At 43.2% G+C, this 19,956-nt stretch overlaps 1 protein-coding gene across 1 annotated transcript; it reads left to right on the forward strand.

Moving 5' to 3' along the window:
* Nucleotides 1-1,313: 1,313 nt before the first annotated feature.
* LOC143416108 (uncharacterized) lies at nt 1,314-18,798 on the forward strand. The gene is made up of 7 exons (XM_076881489.1): nt 1,314-1,905; nt 1,997-2,062; nt 2,344-2,449; nt 7,207-8,055; nt 8,381-8,730; nt 17,831-17,961; nt 18,725-18,798. Exons 3-7 carry the CDS (start codon nt 2,432-2,434, stop codon nt 18,796-18,798), a joined length of 1,422 nt encoding a protein of 473 aa, XP_076737604.1. The 5' UTR covers nt 1,314-1,905; nt 1,997-2,062; nt 2,344-2,431.
* The last annotated feature ends 1,158 nt before the right edge of the window (nt 18,799-19,956 follow it).

Consider the following 19,956-nt stretch of genomic DNA (forward strand, 5'->3'; position numbering starts at 1 on the left):
TCTTTCTGACACACGCACCGGAGCGTCAGCTTCAAGCGGACCATCACTACGTCTCACATCTAAAGGTGTCAAGGTAACTTTGAACTGAGTTCAGTCAATCTGGAGTTTTTCCAAGTTTTCTGTTGCTCTCTGTGAGAGAAGAGCGTTAAAGGCGGGGCTCTCCAGAGTCCAGCAAAACAGGAAACCACAGCTGGGTGTGTGTAAGTGTGCAAACCAATAGAATGCATCGTGGTGGGGGGGCATCACGGGCAAGAAAAAAATAAAATAATCGGTCGTACCCATGCTTCCCCGACGTCATGCCAGCGCATATTGGGAAATTCGTAGGCACCGATCGGTTTTCTATCAGCCATTTGCTGGGAGTAAGGGCGCCCTCCGTTTGCGAGGTGCGCCTGCTGCTGGCGGCACAGGGAGGAGAGGGCGGGGCGGCGGGGAGTCTCTGGCTGGCTGGAGCGGCATCTAATAACCAACTCGCAAAACAAAATAAAAACAACAAACAGATATTATGATACAGACTTATAATCTGCACCCATGTTTTTTCTAAATTCTATAAAGTGAGCGCGAGAGCCCTCGGTGCGCCTGCGCGCTGCTGAAGTCAAAGTAAACTTTATTGTCATCTCCGCTACAGACAGTCCAGCATATAGAGAGACGAGACGACGAGGCTGCAGTTACAGCGGTGCAAGTAAACAAACAATAAATATAAGAAGAGTAAGAAAATAAATCTACACTTTAGGACTCGGGGTAAAGGATCAATAACAATTTAAATTTATAATTTACAGTTTGATGATTTAAAGTCTCACACAACCCGTCAAAAGGGGCGGGGCCGGCTGCTTCCAAGTAGAGCACATTTCATTGATAATGATGTAAATCCAAGCCCATCATGGATTCACGATCTGAATCCTGGGTTGTGTGAAATCCCAGAAATCAACCTTAGACAAAGTGAATCTGTGAACTAAGGTGTAGGTCTGTTAGGTTAATTGTGCTGATCCTCGGGTTGGGGGATTTGTGTTTGTACTGGAGCGCAAAATTCAAACCAATGGAAGATGGACAACAAAAGTTCAAAGCCATCAAGTGCTCAGGTTAGAAAAAAGAGAAAAGATGCAGGTAAGCAGACGTGTGATTGGATAATGGCAGCTCATCCTGAACCAATCAGACTAAACTCCAAACAATACATTATGTTACAGATTTTAATATTAATTAGTCATTGTTACTTGTTGATTTGTCCTTTTCTCATTGTGTGACGAATTATGACGACTGTTTGGTAGCTGTTATTGTCTCTCTCTCTCTCTTCATGTGTGTTTCTCTGGTGAAACAATAGTTTTGTGTTAATGTTAGGGCTGCACGATTTTGCATAAAATGAGAATCACGATTTTTTGGCTTAGAATTGAGATCATGATTCTCTCATAACAATAAATAAACATAAAACAACAAATGTCTCACGTTTTGTTGTTGCAGCAAAATGTTGTCCTGCTTGAAATTCCGTCTCCACCGTTGCTCGACGCTGCGTGTACAGAGCAGGTAGTGCAACGATAGAAAAATAGTTGCGGGACGGCACTGTGTAGCGTTTGTCTAGGGTGTTGATCGTTTTCCTAAATCCCTCGTTTTGCACAGTGTTGATGGAGCCATATCTTTGGTCAGGTGATAAGTGATAGCCTCCGTGATGTCTTTGAGCCTGCGGGAGTTCGACGTGTATAGGGAAGCGCTGTATAAGGTTCCCGTTATTGATGTTTGGGTGGCTGACCGGGACGGATTTTCTCCTGTCACTTAATCGTCATCCCTGACGTGCTCTCCGTGGTTTTTTCCCTGCTAATTTTAGCATCACACGGCACAGCTTCTGTATCACGTGGTATAAGGCTCCGCCCTTATCATTTGTTGAGCAGGAAGAGTGAGCGCTTGTTTTCATGCAGAGTACGTCCCGGATCAAAATGTGAAGTTTTACAAATCACCACTTCTTTAGTGAATATCATTTCAGTCTCAGACAACCTCGTTTCTCTTACAGAGGTTGAATGCACCTTCTGCGGATGGCGGTACCACACAGTGTGCGTGGACTTCCCCTGCACAGAAGGCAACTACAAATGCTGTGAATGCTAAATAAACAGAAACAAATGATCCCTGTTGTCTTTGCTTGATGATTGGTTTGAGTCTTGACAATCCACATTGCTGGCGTTGCATCTTTCAATGGCAGCAATGGCAGGTATCAGTGCTCAAAGCTTTTGTGTTTGTTTCCAACAAGTTGCCCACCTCGGGAAACAAAAATGTGTTCTTTTACTTGTCAGATGAACATATGAGACACTTTGACTCTTCAGTGCAGTGTGGAGCCTAACAAAGATCTGTTTTGTGTCCCAGCTGATCAGCAGGAGGAGGAGAGTCTGACGGAGCAGCAGAGGAACATTTTCAGCTACTTGGACTCAGCTCAGCCACTACAGAGGAAACAATGAGCTCAACACAGAAGGTGACCGACAGAGCAGGACCATATGACCAAAGATATTTATCACCATATACATTTGAACATTTGCCATAACGATGTAGCTGACGATAGAATTGACACCAGACAAAATACTTTACAGCTGCACAACTTTATTAAAAAGCCATCAATGTATTTTCACTGAAACAAGCAGCTGTTGTTTATGTGCATTAAAGTTATATAAAAATGTAACAGTGCAAATGCAAATTCCTCGCTGACAGTTTAACCAAAAGGCGTTTCCAGTGGAAACTGGCCGACACATCCTGAGCATAACCATGTATAATATCCACTAAACTTCAGAAGAGGTTATACAGTCGTGGCCAAAAGGTTTGAGAATTGCATAAATATTGGAACCTGGAGAAGTTGCTGCTTAAGTTTTTATAATAGCATTTTGCCTGCACTCCAGAATGTTATGAGGAATGATCAGATGAACTGCATCGTCCTTCTTTGCCATGAAAACGAACTTAATCCCCAAAAAGCCTTACCACTGCATTTCATTGCTGTCATCAAAGGACCTGCTGAGACCATTTCAGTGATCGTCTTCTTAACTCAGGTGAGAATGTTGGCGAGCACGAGGCTGGAGATCATCATGGCTGTATCCCGATTCAGGTTCTGCAGCTTTAAAGTCCTCAAGGGCCGCGTACTCAAAGACCGCTAAGGCCGAAGTGCGAGGCTCGTAGGCCCGTGAAATGGGACATCCATTGCCTAGCAACCATGATACTAACTGTAAAACATGATTGTTGGGCTTCATTTCTGTGCTGAACAGTCATTTAAGATTAGCTGTAAATAACAATTAGCTGATGTTGTTCATGAGACTAAAGTCATCTCACTGTGGTAATATACACTCAACAAAAATAGAAACGCAACACCTTTGTTTTTGCTCCCATTCCCCATGGGATGGACGTAGAGACCTAAAATTCAGTCCAGATACACAATATAACCATCCCTCCCAAACAGTGGTCACAAATCAGTCCAAATGTGTGGTAGTGGGCACATCTGCTATATTGAGATAATCCATCCCACCTCACAGGTGTGCCACATCAGGATGCTGATCTGACATCATGAGTAGTGCACAGGCGTACCTCAGACTGCCCACAACAAAAGGCCACCCTGGAATGTGCAGTTTTTTGCGCTATTGGGGGTCTGGGGACCCAGAACCGGTCAGTATCTGGTGTGACCACCATTTGCCTCATGCAGTGCAACACATCGTCGCATGGAGTCTATCAGATTGTCAATTGTGGCCTGTGGAATGTTGGTCCACTCCACTTCAATGGCTGTGCGAGGTTGTTGGATATTCGTGGGAACTGGTACACGGTGTCGTATACGCCGGTCAAGCACATCCCGAACATGCTCAATGGGTGACATGTCCGGTGAGTATGCCGGCCATGCAAGAACTGGGACATTCTCAGCTGCCATCTGCCCTGAACAATGTGAACCATGATTCATCCGTGAAGCGCACACCTCTCCAACGTGCCAGACGCCATCGAATGTGAGCATTTGCCCACACAAGTCTGTTACGGCGACGAGCTGGAGTCAGGTCATATGTGATGTGCTGCCATATTCTCTGAAACGCCTGTGGAGACGGCTTATGGTTGAGAAATGAACATTCAATGCACGGGCGACAGATCTGGTTGACATTCCTGCTGTCAGCATGCCAATTGCACGCTCCCTCATTGCTTGGAATGTGCACCCAGACAGCTGCTGGAACAATTGGTTTGCACAACCAAGCTTGAATATTTATTTATATTTAGATTTCTTCATACATTCTTATATAGTTCTATATTGTGTATTTTGTTGTACAGTTATTTTATTTTCAACTTTAATTTATATATTTTATCTTATTCTTCCCAGTTAAATTTACCCTTCATTCTAATTTGTGTTGTACAGTTATTTCATTTTTAACCTTAATTTATATTTTATTCCTTCCTAGTTAAATTTACCCTTTTTAATTTTTCATATTTATTTCCTATCTTATTCATAGCCTTTCCTTTTTTTGTTTTCTTTAGGTCACGAGTAGTTGTCCAAGCATTTCACTACATATCGTACTGTGTATGACTGTGTACGTGACAAATAAAATTTGAATTTGAATTTGAACTGTGGGTCAAACACTGAAGTTGCAGTTACTTATATTTCCTGTCACCTTAAATCTTCACTCACAGACAAGTATCTGTGACAGTGTGTATACAGATGTATCATATATAAGAGACAAATATTGTTTGTTTAATATGTTGGTACTAAATGTGGCTCAGTGCTTACATATATGTGTAAAAAGCAAATGTAGGAGCTGTGATAACTGTGTCTGATAGAATGAAGAGTAGACTGATATATGAAATATTCCTTTATTGGGTGAGAAAATCAGACCATGTCATAACTGCTGTAAGTCACACAGAATAGATATCAGAGCCTTAAACAGGCTGACTTCTGCTAAATGGGTCAAACTGGGCAGAAAGTCTACAAACACATAACATCCTTATAGAATATGATGTAACACTATAGATCAACTTAGCTCAGAATATATAAAGCATATAAACAGTTACAGCAATATGATGCAACAAACACAGCAGCTACTGATCCAAAATACTCAAAGCTTCATAGAACTGAAACCAACATTTATTTTTAGCTCCATCCTGCTGCTGATACAGACTTTAGGTTTCTGAACATTAAACTTGTTGCTGCCTTTCATAGTGTGTAACTTGAAGGCCCTGAGTACTTTCTCCCACACTGGAAACACTGGGATGATCACATTATTTGAACATTACCTAATAAGACTGATTCAGCACAGACAGTTATGTTAAACTTTCCTAGCAGTCCTTCACAAACAGGGAACAGTCTGTCTATTCTCTCCATCTGTCAGCTGCTGCTGGCTCTTCCTCCTCCTCTTCCTCACACACTGCTGAGTTTGTCCTGGTGGATCATCAGGGCTGCAAAGCCTCACAGATGATGTGCAGCAGTGGCTCCCTCAGTCTGTCCTCACTCTGGACACTTGCAGTCGTCACACATGGAAATCAAATGTGTGATAAGCTGCAGGATTCAAACACAAGTGTAACTTATAAACACATGTTCATACTTTTATTCCACAATCAGAGAGAAAGAAACAGAGAGAGAGTGCAGGACAGACAGACAGGTGACAGTCTCAGGTGTACACACTGCTACACAACAGCAGCAGAGAAGCAGGATTTAGTGTTTGTGTTATTACGAGTGTAAACAAGAAGAGTTCCAGATGGTACAGTGGACACATGTGTGACTGCTGTGATTAAAGCATCTTTCTTTCAGCTTAACGAGTGAACCGTCAGCTCGTTCAAACACACGTTAAAGTGCGTTTGGCTCGACACCAGCGAACAGAGGCAGCAATATAACACAGCTAACATTAACAGTGCAGTGAATCCTGCTTGTGCCGTGATGTTCAGGACTGCAAACCGAGCAGCATCACTGACTTTCAGCTTGTTGTGTTTGTGGATATATGACTGACTTTAATTATCCACAAAATCATCACATTCTCTGTCAGATTAAGGTCGACTATTGAACGGCGTATATTTTAAAGGCTTTAAAACCAAGTTAACGCTGAAAGTACAAACATCACTAATGTCACATAACTCTGCCGAGAAGGCATAGCTATGGCTATGAAATGCTCTTTGTGTATCACTTCTTCATTATGAAAGATGTCATTAATGCACTAGTAATGTCTCATCTGGAGTATTGTTCAATCATTTGGTCAGCAGCTAATAAGACAGATCTTAACAGACTTCAGTTAGTCCAGAATAAGGCGTCCAGATTAGTGTGAAGATGTTCATACTATACTAATATTGATAAAATGCATAATAACCTTTCTTGGCTTCCTGTACAGGCTAAAATATTCTATGGCTTACTTGTAGTTCTAAAGAAAGCAATTCTGTTAAACACACCACATTTATTCTGCTCAGCTGCAGTATCCAGATGAAATACATCATCATATTACACAGTTTTCAACAAGCTGCAATTTAGTAAATGCTCGAGTTAAAAGTAACGTTTTGTAAAACTGTTACATTTAGAGCAACTTTTAAGTGGAATAAGTTGCCTTAAAAAATTAGAGAATTATTCAAAACTTCAATGAACACTTAAAAGCCGATTTACAGAGCTTTTAGTTGTTGTAAATATTGTAAGACATGATTTGTTTTTGAAATTTGTGTAATGTGCCTCAATGTTATTGATATTATTATTATTATTATTGATTGCTTATATTTGAACAATTGTGAAACCTCACTGTGGATGTAAGGGTGAAATTATGTGGATATCTTGAATCCACTTTATTGTGTAATATTTTATGTGAGTATTTGACGGAAGACGAGCAACATCTGTTGTGGAAGCTAACGGGGTTCCTTTAGAATAAACAAACATAGGATTTATTATCACTGAATAATTCTGTATAAATCTATACAAATTATAGAAATATGTAATAGGAAACAACAAAATAATCTAAATTATAAAATTGTGTGTGTGTGTGTGTGTGTGTGTGTGTGTGTGTGTGTGTGTGTGTGTGTGTGTGTGTGTGCATGATTTTAGTGTTTGAACAGTCATGAATTATCTTTAACAGCAGGTTGGATGTAATGTGTTAGAACTACCAGCAGGTGGGGATAAGAGCCCTTTAAGGTGTTTGGTGCCACGCTCCACCTTCAGGTTTAAAACTAGTGTTAATGGAGTTTGAAGGTTGAGTTTGTTCCACGACTGCATTTCACTCACTGCCTCTGTTTGTATCTCTGTCACTGCAGGACCAACATGGAGCCAGAAGTCAGCGCTCTCAGGAGGCCGACAAACCTCACAGAAGAAAGGGAGAGAAAAAACACACCTGTGACGAGTGTGGGAAGGGTTTTACTGTGAGGGCTAAACTAAAACAGCATCAGGTCATCCACACTGGAGAGAGACCGTTCAGCTGTGACTTGTGTGGAAAGTCTTTTTCCTTGAAGGGTTACCTAAAACAACACCAACTCATCCACAGTGGAGTTAAAGCGTACAGCTGTGATCAGTGTGGCAGAGCTTTTACTCACAGTAGCAACTTACAGAGGCATCTAGTTACCCACTCTGGAATTAAGCCATACAGCTGTGACGAGTGTGGGATGGAGTTTACTCTGAAGGCTTCACTAAAACAGCATCAGGTCATCCACACTGGAGAGAGACCGTTCAGCTGTGACTTGTGTGGAAAGTCTTTTTCCTTGAAGGATTACCTAAAAACACACCAACTCATCCACAGTGGAGTTAAAGCGTACAGCTGTGATCAGTGTGGCAGAGCTTTTACTCGCAGTAGCAGCTTACAGAGTCATCTAGTTACCCACTCTGGAATTAAGGCATACAGCTGTGACATCTGTGGAAAAACTTTCAGCCGGAGAGGGTACCGAAATACACACCTACGCATTCACACCAGACATGATGTGTACTGCTGTGAACAGTGTGGCAAATACTTTACAACAGACGCACACTTACAACAACACATGTTTACCCACACTGAGGAGAGACCTTATCAATGTGACCTGTGTGAGAAGACTTTTAAATCTCCACATCACCTGAGACGACACCAACAGATCCACACCAGAAAGAGACTCTACAAGTGCAGCTACTGTGAGGTATGTATTTATATTGTTATCTTGTCATTTTAGCCTGACTGTTTGGAACAAGTCTGCTCATTAAACTGTGTTAGCATGTTAGCAATTCTACTGCATGGAAAAGCAGCTCTGAGTGATTATTCAGATTTTCCTTTCAGTTATGATTTTAGTATTACTGTAGTATTATGGTGGTAGTATTGTAGTTATTGCAGCCCAGTAAACTGAGTGTGTTAACTGAAACAGTCAAATGTAGTTGGACGTCTGCAGAGATGCTCTTTATTTCAGGCGACGTTCAGGATACAAATGTTGAAGGACTGACTTACACTGTCTTTGTGTCTTTGTTTAGAAGCAGAGCGACACAGATGGATCCAGTTCTCAACCCTGTCATCACTGTGGTGGTGGGAAAGACTTTCATTGTGACCTCTGTGGAAAAACTTTCAGTCGGCAAAAGACCCTAAAAGTACATCAACGTAGACACACTGGAGACAAACTGAAATACTGCAAAGAATGTGGGAGAAGCTTCACCACAACAAATCACTTAAAACGACATGAACTGATTCACAGTGGGGTTAAAAAGCACCTCTGTGATCAGTGTGGGTCATCCTTCACCACTGAAGGTGAGCTTAAATCACACAAACGAGTCCACACAGGAGAGAAACCACACAATTGCAGACACTCTGAGAGAAGCTTCTCACAGTCAGGTCATCGTAACATTCATGAACGTGCACACATGGAAGGAAACTACAGCTGTGACCAGTGTGACAAGAGCTTCAGGAATCTCAGTTCATACTCTGCACACAAACGATCCCACGTTACTAATAAACTGTTTCACTGTTACCAATGTGCCCAAACATTCACCTCATTGTCTGCTCTGTGCAAACATCAGCGCGATCACTCAGGGCTGAAATCACTCCCATCACTGGATCACAGTGAATCTGAAGACACAGAAAGATCCTCTGGTTTCTGTGTCAGACTCAAAAAGCTTGAGATCAGGCTCCACAGAGTTCAGATAGAATCATTTAAACTTGTGTTGAACTGAACTGGTTGCTGGGCTGAACTTCTACATAATACAGATCTACATGGGATCTTCTTTTCTGTTTTACTGAGTCTGTTTTGTCCTTTTTTCTCTGTCCTGGTTTTGCTCGTCTGTAAATGATTGAAACTCAGTCAAATAGTTCATTGTTCTCCAGCAAAACGTTTTGGAAACTCATGTTTAACCTTTAAAACTCTGACATGTTTTAGCACACAAGGCTTCATCGGGGAGTTCACTCATGATTGGACCATGAGAACAAAGGTTTTTAGTTCTTTCAAAGAGAGTCTTGGAGATGTTTGATGTTTCTGTTTTTCTGAAACCACCTGAAAGAAAAACTATTTTTCTTGCTTTATGTAGTGTGGAAGTTTTTAATGTTTCTTCATCTGTGATGTTCTTGAATGTGTTCACGTGAAGATGGTACAAATAAACTGTCCTTTCAGCTTTAGCTCCTAATTTATTCATTATTTATGGATGTAGCACAGCAGCCGTCTCTTGATTAACACATGGAGGGCTCGGGATCTGATGGTGTCGTCTCCCTAATTTGCCCACTCAGTAAATCTCACTCATGGCCAAGAAATTGAAATAAACCTTGTTTCCCTGCTGGATAGTGATCCACTGTAACTCTGCTCCTCCTTCCTGTTTAGGATTTCTGTGGCTGAAGTAAAATTCCCTCCATCCATCACTTATCCCAGCTAACCCAAAGTGAAATAAAGTTTTGCTCGTCTTAAAAAAGCATTACAATAATGGGCATTACCAATGCAAACTGAATGATACAGAAGATGAAAGAAGAGACTTTGATCAGTTAATAAAGCTCATGATCTGGATTCATTGTGGCTGCTACACAGATACTTCTGGGTCACTTCTCTCAGTTAGGAACCTTCCTCACCAAACTGACTGTTGGACCACACCCCTGGTTTCATGAGAAATTGTTTCAGCCATGATTTCTCTTCCTGTATTTCAGAGTAAAGACTGAAGTGACAAATGGAAGCATGTTTAAAAAACACAATGTGAGAGAGACGTTGAGGTCCTTAGAAGTTACCCTGGGTTTTTCTGTCACCCTGCTAGATGTTACACACCTTGTTATTGGACTGATTTCTACTGCTGGACTACTCCTGCGGAGAGTATTGAGCTGTTATTGAGCTGCACATACGTTACGACCTGCTTAAGTTCGAGGTCACAGCGTCTGTAGAGCAGCTGGAACATAATGAAGTCTACAAGGTTAAAGTTTTCTCTTCAGTTATTGTTCTTTCTGCTGCTTGGTTTGATGGATCTGAGAGCTTTTGTTTTTATTATTGTTATTATAATTATCATTAATATTTTACTCTCTAGAAGCTTTAAAATAGTGTTTGTGTTTGAAAAAATTGATTTAAGAATTGAACAGAAACATCTGTCCTTCTGAAAATCGCCCAAAGGCACGGAGACAAAGTCAAAGGATGCAACCTGTAACTTTCTCTTCCTTCATGTCAGGACCATCATCCATGATTTATATAAAATGCATATAGCAACAGTAGCCCTTTAGTTTGGACTTTATGATTTCTGTAACTGGAAAATATTATTTTGTTTAAAGACAGAAGTGACCGCATAGTTGCAACATCAAAGGGAAATATTAATTAATTAGCATCAAGTATATTTGTTGCTTAAGCGTTTGCACTATAACTTAAGTAGGATTATAACTTTTAAGGAAGGAAAGATTTCAGATATTTAGTTCACTGCTTCAGTTATTTTATATGAAATTAAAACATTTACGTTGGTCAAATATGATGCTCTAAATCAAATAAAAGTTTGAAAATAAATGATGTATTTTTAAATGCTGCAACAAATGTTCACAAAAAGTAACTATAATTAAAACCAGTTAAACAAAATCAAATGTTTGAATCATGCTTAACCAAATGCCAGGCTGGAGAGCTGAACCTAAAGTATACGTAGAAAGATTTCAACATCTGAGCAGTTTTTAATGTTTTTATCACATATAAATGTCACAGCAGTGGGTCCTGGCCCAATGCTTTGTGTTTTTGGTTTTCTTTGACTCTTGTTTTTCTTGGTTTTTGTTCTTCTTATTTATCAGGCTCTCAGTAATCTTAGTTCTCCCTCCCTCAGTGTTCATTTCAGCCTGTGTTTAGTTTCTGTTCCCGTGTCCCACGTTTCATCGTTTCATGTCGAGTCAGCCCTGTCTCTCTGTTTCCTGTGTCTCCCCAGTTAGCCCCGCCTCCCTCGGGCACTCATGTGTGATACAGAGTAATAAACCTGACTACATTTGCTACACTCTCTTTATTACCTGTTACTTTAAAATTCATACACTAATTATGTCTGCCCATCTCTCTAATGTGAAGGTCAAAGGTCAACATCCCAGTGACATAAGAATAATCCCAAAGGGGCAAAGGCAGCGGTTAATTTAGCACATTTAGCATTAAGGGTACAGCAAGGATATACTTTTACTTATTGTGGCAGGGGTGTGGTCTCTGGCCTGCTGCAGTGGAGGCTGGTGGCGGGACGTTGGACGGCACAGGTGAGGGTGATGGAGCTCATGACTCTCCCCTTTATAGTGACGGAGGAGACTGGCGTGGGGAAGCGTGTAGTGGAGGAAGCCGAGGAGAGAGCTGGTTTCTGGCTACAAAGACGGCGTCAAACCAGAAAAGATTGCTCGTGGTCAAATGTCAAAGGAGCTTGCAAAGAAAAGCGTCTGGACTTCTTTAAGTTGCTTGAAGACGTTTCACCTCTCATCCGAGAAGCTTCTTCAGTTCTAAGGTCAAATGGTGGAGAGTCCCAGATATAAACCTAGTGGGAGTATCCCCCCACAGAGGGACAAAAGGACCCCCTGATGATCCTCTAATCGCCTGAGCCAAGGTGTGAAACTGGGTGTGGGTCCCAATCAGCCAGAGTTTCGGGTGAGTTCATTGTGAAACCTGGCCCCACCTTATCATGCGAATTCCTGAGATCAGATGGCCCAGGATGTGAGTGGGCGTTAAGGCGTCTGGGAAGGGATCTCAAAACTGGATTATTGATGGCAGAGAGTTGGTTTCGTAAACCCCGCCTCTGTTCAAAGATGGTCGCTCACAGTGGACATAGATGCTTCTTTCACTCCTCTTTCAAACCATCTGTCCTCTCTGTCCAAAATGTGAACATTGGCATCCTCGAAGGAGTGTCCTTTGTCCTTAAGATGCAGATGGACTGCTGAGTCTTGTCCTGTGGAGGTGGCTCTTCTGTGTTGTGCCATGCGCTTGTGAAGTGGCTGTTTGGTCTCTCCAATGTAGAGGTCTGGGCATTCCTCGCTGCACTGTACAGCATACACCACATTGTTAAGTCTGTGTTTTGGCGTTTTATCTTTCGGGTGAACCAGTTTTTGTCTGAGCGTGTTGCTGGGTCTGAAATACACCGGGATGTCATGCTTGGAGAAAACTCTCCTGAGTTTTTCTGATACACCGGCTACATAGGGGATGACAATGTTGTTGCGTCTGTCCTTCTTATCCTCCCTCGCTGGTGTCTGATCTTCTTTTCTGTGCCTCTTTGCTGACAGTAGAGCTGGGCGATATGAGATTTTTTCATATCACGACATGTTTTTTTCATTTCAGGCGATAACGATATCTATCAAGATATAAGCCAAATAACTATATTTGTAAGATTTAAATGTGCCGTTGCTCACAAGTAAAATGTGAAATAATCAGCAGCTTGTTTTGATTTAAATATTTATTTCCCATAATAAGTTCAACAGGGTAGATGTACTTAAGGAACATGAGACTTTTTCAGATAAATAAAGGCAAATATTGCAAACTACACAAAAGGCAGCCGCTAAAGCGTTTAAGTTTCAAAATAGAACAAACGAAACAGACTAAACTGTCAATTCCACTTAGAAACAAAATATTAATTCTAAAAATAAATCTTAGTTTGTTTTACAGAAGAACAGACAAAACTGACTAACTTTTGTCAATATCAAATAAACTGAGAACTAAAAGGAAATTCTCAATCTCTCCTTGTTGTATAGCTGAGCTTTTCAAACAGTTTTAACAGTTACTTTAGTCTGACAAAAGCCGAATGACGAATTAGCGCTTCCAGTCAGAGACTGAGGCTACGTCCACACGTACACGGGTGTTTTTGAAAACGGAGATTTTCCGTTTTCGTTTTAAAAAATAATCCCGTCCACACATAAAGGCAGAAATGAAGGAAAACGCTGCTATGAACATACCAAAGCAGCAGGTGGAGCTAGATTCCTAACCGTGCAGAAATGTTGGCCAATCAGAAGTCTAGAAGCCTCGGTGGGAAAAAGTAAACAAAGCTGGGGCATAGAAGCAGAACCGAGTCGTATGTGTGGAGGGACAGTAACTGTGTGTATATGTAAGCATTTAAACACTGCAGAGAGTAGAATTAACAGTAACAGTATTGTAGAAATTCATTTCACCGAAACAATAACGTGGCGCACAGTGTGACGCATGCACCAGTTTATTGTATTTCCAGACTTGCTTTCGGCACAATTTACAGTGCACGCTACTCTGTTTTTGTCAGACTTGAAATAGCCGAAATACCTTCACACTACGGAACTTCTGTGGCTCTTCTGTTCGACAATTTCTCCGGCATTGGAACCATCATCTGTTTTCTCTTCGGTCACGCTCGGTTGATTTTTCTAGTCGGCACACTCATTTCCTCCATTACCCGCTGGCTGCTTCCCAAACAAACACACGTGCGGCTTGGCACTTGTGCTGTACGTAACAAGTCACGCGACGTGACGCTGCGGCTGTGATTGGTTCGGCTCTGCGCTACTTAATTTGGATTGGCTGACCCTTTTTTTTTTTTTTTTTTTAAGAGGACAAGAGCGGCGAGGTCTATCGCGATAGCTTAATTTCTCTATCGAGTAAAAGTTATATCGCGATACATATCGTTATCGTTCTATCGCCCAGCTCTAGCTGACAGAGGCTCCTTTGACTACGATGACCTGGATGACTGAGAACCTTCACAGACACTTGTGGTCAAATAATGTGTTGTGCAGCACGCAGGACAGACAGCGCACAATGTGCTTTGAAGTAGCAGCCAAGAAAGGTGTAATTTAAGTCTACGAGCAGTGAACACCCGTGTGCACACCTGTGTGGATCAGCGCGCTTGTATTCAAATGGTTTCCACATGTAATGGTCTGCAAGAGGATGTAGCGAGCCATAGCCCCGTCCCCCAGGGCATGAAACAGGCATGGAGGAGATCCAGGCCCCAGAGTGCGAGAGCCCAAGGAGGACAACCGGAGGGGCATCTGTGCCACCCTCATGGGAAGGGCTGAGGATCCCCAGACGAGGCGTCACCCAGTAGCCACCGAGCAGAAGCTAGAGGGGGCTTCACCAGCGTGCCCAACGGCTCCGCCGGCAGCCGGCTGTGCCAGAGTGAACCGAGCCGCAGGCCCAGAGGCCGGAGGCCCGAGGGCCCCCCACACCCCGGAGGAGGCCTGACCGAGCAACAGGCGCCAGGCCCCGCCAGGTAGCCACCGGGAGTGAGCCGGTACATACCTGAGCGCCCAGCCCCGGACACCAAGAACCACCAATGCACCGACCCCTGAGGGCATCAGTCACCAACAGGGAGTGTGGTGAGGGGAGATAGGCCTTGGAGGGCCTGGGAGTTCCCAGAGAGGTGGAGTCTAAGACCCGACCTGACATATAGACACAGACAAACAGGCACACACAGACACAAACATGCGTTCCCACCCTCATGCACACATATACAAACACTCAGCACTAACCCAACGTAAGGACTGACATAAATGGACATGTACACACAATCACACTCCCCAAACATACTCTATACCCCGGGTCCAGGTACCCTCGCCCCCAGAGGGGGAAGCAGAACCCAGACCCAAGAGATGTTACCCTTCCCCCCGGGGTGGAGGCAAGCAGACCGTCCCAGGCTCCGCAGCAGCAGGGAGGCCAATCGGACAGCCAACATCTCCTCCCAGCCCCCCCGCCCCGATGGCTAGCAGAGAACGGGGGTGTGTGAAGACCCCATACCTCCCTCCTCCCGCTCATGTGTAGTGTTGCTGCGTGTTGCTCTAAAGTGCATTTAAAACTAAAAAATGGTGCTGCTGCCAGAGAGCAGCAGGTGTTAGCATGGCCCCTCCCGAGAACCCTCAATGTCTACATGGATTTAAAATTGAGAGGTGGGCACCAGCGCCAGAGGTAGGTTTGAGTACACAGACCGTCCACTGGACGCCGCTAATGTGCCCACCCTCAAGGCCCTATATATATGTGTGTGTTATGAGAGTGTAAGTAATGTGGATGTCTAAGTTGTGAGATAAAATTGAGGCACAAGTGGCCAGAAGGGGACGGGGGGGGGGATGTCTCACCTGCACTCCTGTGACACACCCGCACCCCAAGGCCCTACCTGTATGGGTGAGTGTGGTGGAGCGGGAAGAGGGAGGTAGCCGGGGATGGGGAGGAAAAGGAGGGAGGGGAGGATGCCCCTCCCTAGGGCCAGCTCCCCCGCTGACCCCAGTAGGCACCCCCGTCCTCTGGTACCCACCAAGGCAAGGGAGCCCAGGTCCATCCAGACCGCGGCCTACGGTAGCACTGCCAAGCCCCACAGGACCCGGGGCAGCCCACCCTACCCACCGCAGAGGAAACTGTACCCACCCCAAAATGAACATATTTCAAGTAAACAGCTGGACTGATCAGGTCCAAACACAGAGTGATAAACTTGTCAAACAGCTGTCATATCTTTATATAGAAGCTCTTTATAAATGCTGCTCACTGCAGTCTGTTTACTAATAATGTCAAAGTGTTAGAAACACAGAAACATCAGAATGGTCTTTGTTCACAGAAACCTGTCTGGGATCCTTTGTTGTTCTTTTGATGCAGAGTTACATTATAAATATAAAGAGTTATTTCAGAGTCTCATCAGTTTTCCTGCATGTCTTTATTTAACACATCAGCAGGGCTGAAGCTCTCATGTTAAACACACACTGATCTATGGACACGTTCATGTGTTTCTAACAGAACCAGGCTGTTATCAGCCTGCACTAACATTATGTCACACACACTGAATGTAACAGTGACAGTTTACATCATCACACAATCAGCTGTGATTGTTTCACTGTCATCAAACGAGTCAACAGGAAGTAGAATCAATAGAAACCAATCATTTACTGACAGCATGTCTGATGGAAATAAGTGCAGATTATGTATGAAGTCTAACTGCACACAGTAACTGTGTTACAATAAGGACTTAACAGCGCCCTCTGCTGGAGTGTTTCACACTGAGAGCAGCTTTCCTCTGAATTCAGTGAGGTTATGACTGAAATTATTGGTGTAGTCGGTTTTATAAAGACCAGACCAGTAAAAACAAGAGTGTCTCTGCTGTCTGTGAGGAGATGGAGCCGAACATCAAGCTGTGCTGTTTCACAGTGAAGCCAGGCGGCTGTCACCAGGAAAAGTCTTGTCCTGAGTTTTTGAGCTCAGAGAGCAGATCAGATGTTTTTGGAGCAGGAGCACAAGTATGAAGTCGCAGAGTTAGTGATGAGAGCTTCCTGGCAAAACTGGCCTACCTGAGTGACATATTTGGAAATGAAGTAAATCTACAGCTTCAAGGGAAAGATAAAAACCTCCCTCAGGTCACAAGATCAGCTCTGTCACTGAAAGCTTGCAGTGTGGGGCAGGAGACTCGATGAAGGAGACACAGATTCATTGGAGAACCTGCATGAATTTGTTGACACTACTGACGATGATGCCGCCTCAGCGACTCCATATATCAAGCAGCATATTTCATCACTGATGGGATACTTTTAAAAGGACTTCCATGAAAACAGTTCCCAGCATGACCAGCTCCAACTGGTTTCAGCTTTGCAGAGCAGAACCAGTTCATTGACGTCTGACTCCACACTGAGACTGCAGTTCACATCACAGACACTGAGTGGATTCTGGCTGAGTGTAGAGAAGCAGTATCCACTCTGAGGGCAGCAGGCTCTGGGCGTTCTTCTTCCTTTAGTCTCATCTTTGTGAGGCTTCTCTGCTGCTGCAGACCAAGTCCAGGTCCCAGCTAAACACTGAGCAGGAGCTGAGAGCTGCAGGATCCTGCTTCAAAGCTGCTTTGAAAAGCTGTGCACTGCAAAACGTGCTCGTCGGAGCCATTAATGCTGACTTTGTTATTTTGATCAAAGAAAGAAATCAGCACAAACTGTTTGATTCGTTTTTGTTTTGTAGGTTAAAGTGTTTCATATATTGTGCTCCTGAGTTAATGTTGCTGATCAGTTTGAATTCATTTTGATTGTTTATGGAGTTTATTTCATTTTATGTTTCAGTATCAAACGGTTCAAATGTTTATAGTTTTAGTAAGGATGTAATTTCTTTTTTATTGAAGGTAAATTGTTGCACTTTACTTTGTTTCCATCTAAAAGTGTTACATTGTTTCTCTTCCAAACTAAAAAGTGTTTCTACTGCAGCTTCCTTTCACTCTTTATCATTTTCCAGTCAGTGAAAGTCTTTTTGTGTCCTCCTAAAGTCCACCGTGCTCACAGTGAACACTCGTATGCTGTTGTGCTGTCACAGACTGTTATCAGCCGTGTAGCCGCTCATACCTCATTTATTCTTCTTGTTCTACCGTCAGACCCAGGCGCACAGCTTTGGTTAAAGTTCTTATGTTTGATTTCATAACAGCTTCTTCAGATTTCCACTCTTTATAACTTTATAAGTATTTTTGACAAAGCCATCTTCTTTTACTCATCCACTCAGCAAGCTCCCAACATAGTAACCTATCAACTCACATACCCACATAGCTTGTTCTTCTTTGTCGTTTTATTGGCAGTTGGTGGTGCATTACTGCCAACAGCTGGCTGGGAGAGTGGACCAGCATGATGCTAACCTGCATAGCTGCGTGTCGCGCCAGTTCAAAAGTCAGCCACGGCAGCCGGCAGGAAGAAACTATCCAACTACACGGTAAATTAGAAACTGCTTTGTGATCCGGACAAAATCCTCTTGGGGTCTGGATTTGGACCGGAGTCCAGGAGTTGGGGACCCCTGTTATAGTACCATATCACCCTATTAGAGCACTTCGCTCTCACTCTGCAGGCCTACTTGTTGTTCCTAGAGTATTTAAAGTAGAATGGGAGGCAGAGCCTTCAGTTTTCAGGCCCCTCTTCTGTGGAACCAGCTTCCAGTTTGGATTCAGGAGACAGACACTATCTCTACTTTCAAGATTAGGCTTCAAACTTTCCTTTTTGCTAAAGCATATAGTTAGGGCTGGACCAGGTGACCCTGAATCCTCCCTTAGTTACACTCAAAGAAATCTGTTGTTGTGGGCGTAGTTGTCTGCTGCTGAAAACTCCAGTGATTTTCCTGCAGTTTGACATCTAATGTGATCTTGTGAACTTCGTGAGTCCAGGTAACGAACCACTCTGACTAGATTGTATCCTGTCATCTCAACAAGAACAAGAATTAAGTTGCTGAATTTCATGCAGATGCTACATGATTTAATTATGTTCACCACAGAAACATGAAATTATTTAGTTCAAATCACAAGTTTGAATCTTGTACATGTAACATCCACCCAATAGGTGTAGGCTGCTGGGGGACTCCCATGATGCACTGGGTGTTTCTTCTTCACTCACTTTGTGTTAATACACCTCTACGTGTTTAATCATGAGTTATTATTCATATCTGGCTCTTCCACAGCACGTCTTTGATGTCTTCTTTCTCTCAGCCGAACTGGTCACATGGCTGCCCCTCCCTGAGCCTCGGCACATCCTGTGGCTGCAGAATAAGCAGCAGCTCTAATCAAACATGATCAATCCTCAAGTGTCAGTGAGAATAAAAGAAAAGGAAGTCATTTGTCATGAGAAGTGGGGCTCAGGAGGTGGAGCAGGTCACCTGACAATAGTAAGGTCGGTGGTGTCATGGTCCTGAGTCTGAGGACTCAGTGTTTTGTGTTCCTTGTGCTTTTGTTCATTCCGAGTGTGTATTCTGTTGTGATTTTGCCATTTGTTAGGTTTCTGTTCTTTGCCTGCCTGCTCCCACTTCTCTGTGTTCCCTCTGTCTGTCCATGGTGTTATTGTGTCTGCTCATGAGTCTGCCTGTCAAGTTCAGTGTCCTGTCTGATTCTGTGTCTGTTAGTTTCCTGTTTTATTCTGAAAGTTCATGTCTCATGTCAGTGTGTTCAGTTTTACCTCTCCCCTGTCTCGTTAGCCTTATTGCTCCCAGCTGTGTCTCCCTCCTGTGGCCCATTCCCTGATTACTCCCCGTGTATTTAAGCCCTGTGTTTTCCTGTGCTCTCTGTCGCGTCGTCTGTTTAGTTCCATGTCAGTCTGCATTATTCTGTTACCTGGTATTCATTCTGCGTCTCTCTGCCATCTCTCTTTGTGCATTTTGCTCCTCCTCCCGTGAGTGTTTGGTTTAAGTTTTGTTCTTTAGTTTTCCCAGTTTAGGTTTGTTTACTCCCCGCTCTGCTCTTCCTGTTTTGTCACCTTCTCACCGCTGTAAATAAACACTCACTCGCACCCCAGCCGGTACCTGCATTTTGGATCCTTTTTTCAATACACCACACGACTGCTGTGCAGCCGTGACAGGTGGTTTGATCCCTGCTGCTCCAGTCTGCATGCCAAAGCATCTTTACTGGTCGTGTTACTATGGTAACCCAGAGGAGTTTACTATGATAAGTATTAATTAATTCATTAAATGAGACAATCAGTCAAAAGTCAATCATTCATTTTTAATCAGCAGTGTTTTTGGAATCATCACATAAATTTAAAACAAAACCAAAAACGCTGAACAAGTTTGTAAAGTTTTTTCTAAGCCAGTCGTCACAAACGTCTGTAAGTTTGAAGGTTTTCAGCTGACAGACGTTCAGGTAGTTTCATCGCTCTGGTTTGGAGGATTCAATGTTTATTAATCGTCCCTTCAGACGACCAAAGGCTGCCACGTGTACGGTAACAGCAC

The sequence above is a fragment of the Maylandia zebra genome, unplaced genomic scaffold, assembly GCF_041146795.1.
Source record: "Maylandia zebra isolate NMK-2024a unplaced genomic scaffold, Mzebra_GT3a scaffold11, whole genome shotgun sequence".
NCBI lineage: Eukaryota > Metazoa > Chordata > Actinopteri > Cichliformes > Cichlidae > Maylandia > Maylandia zebra.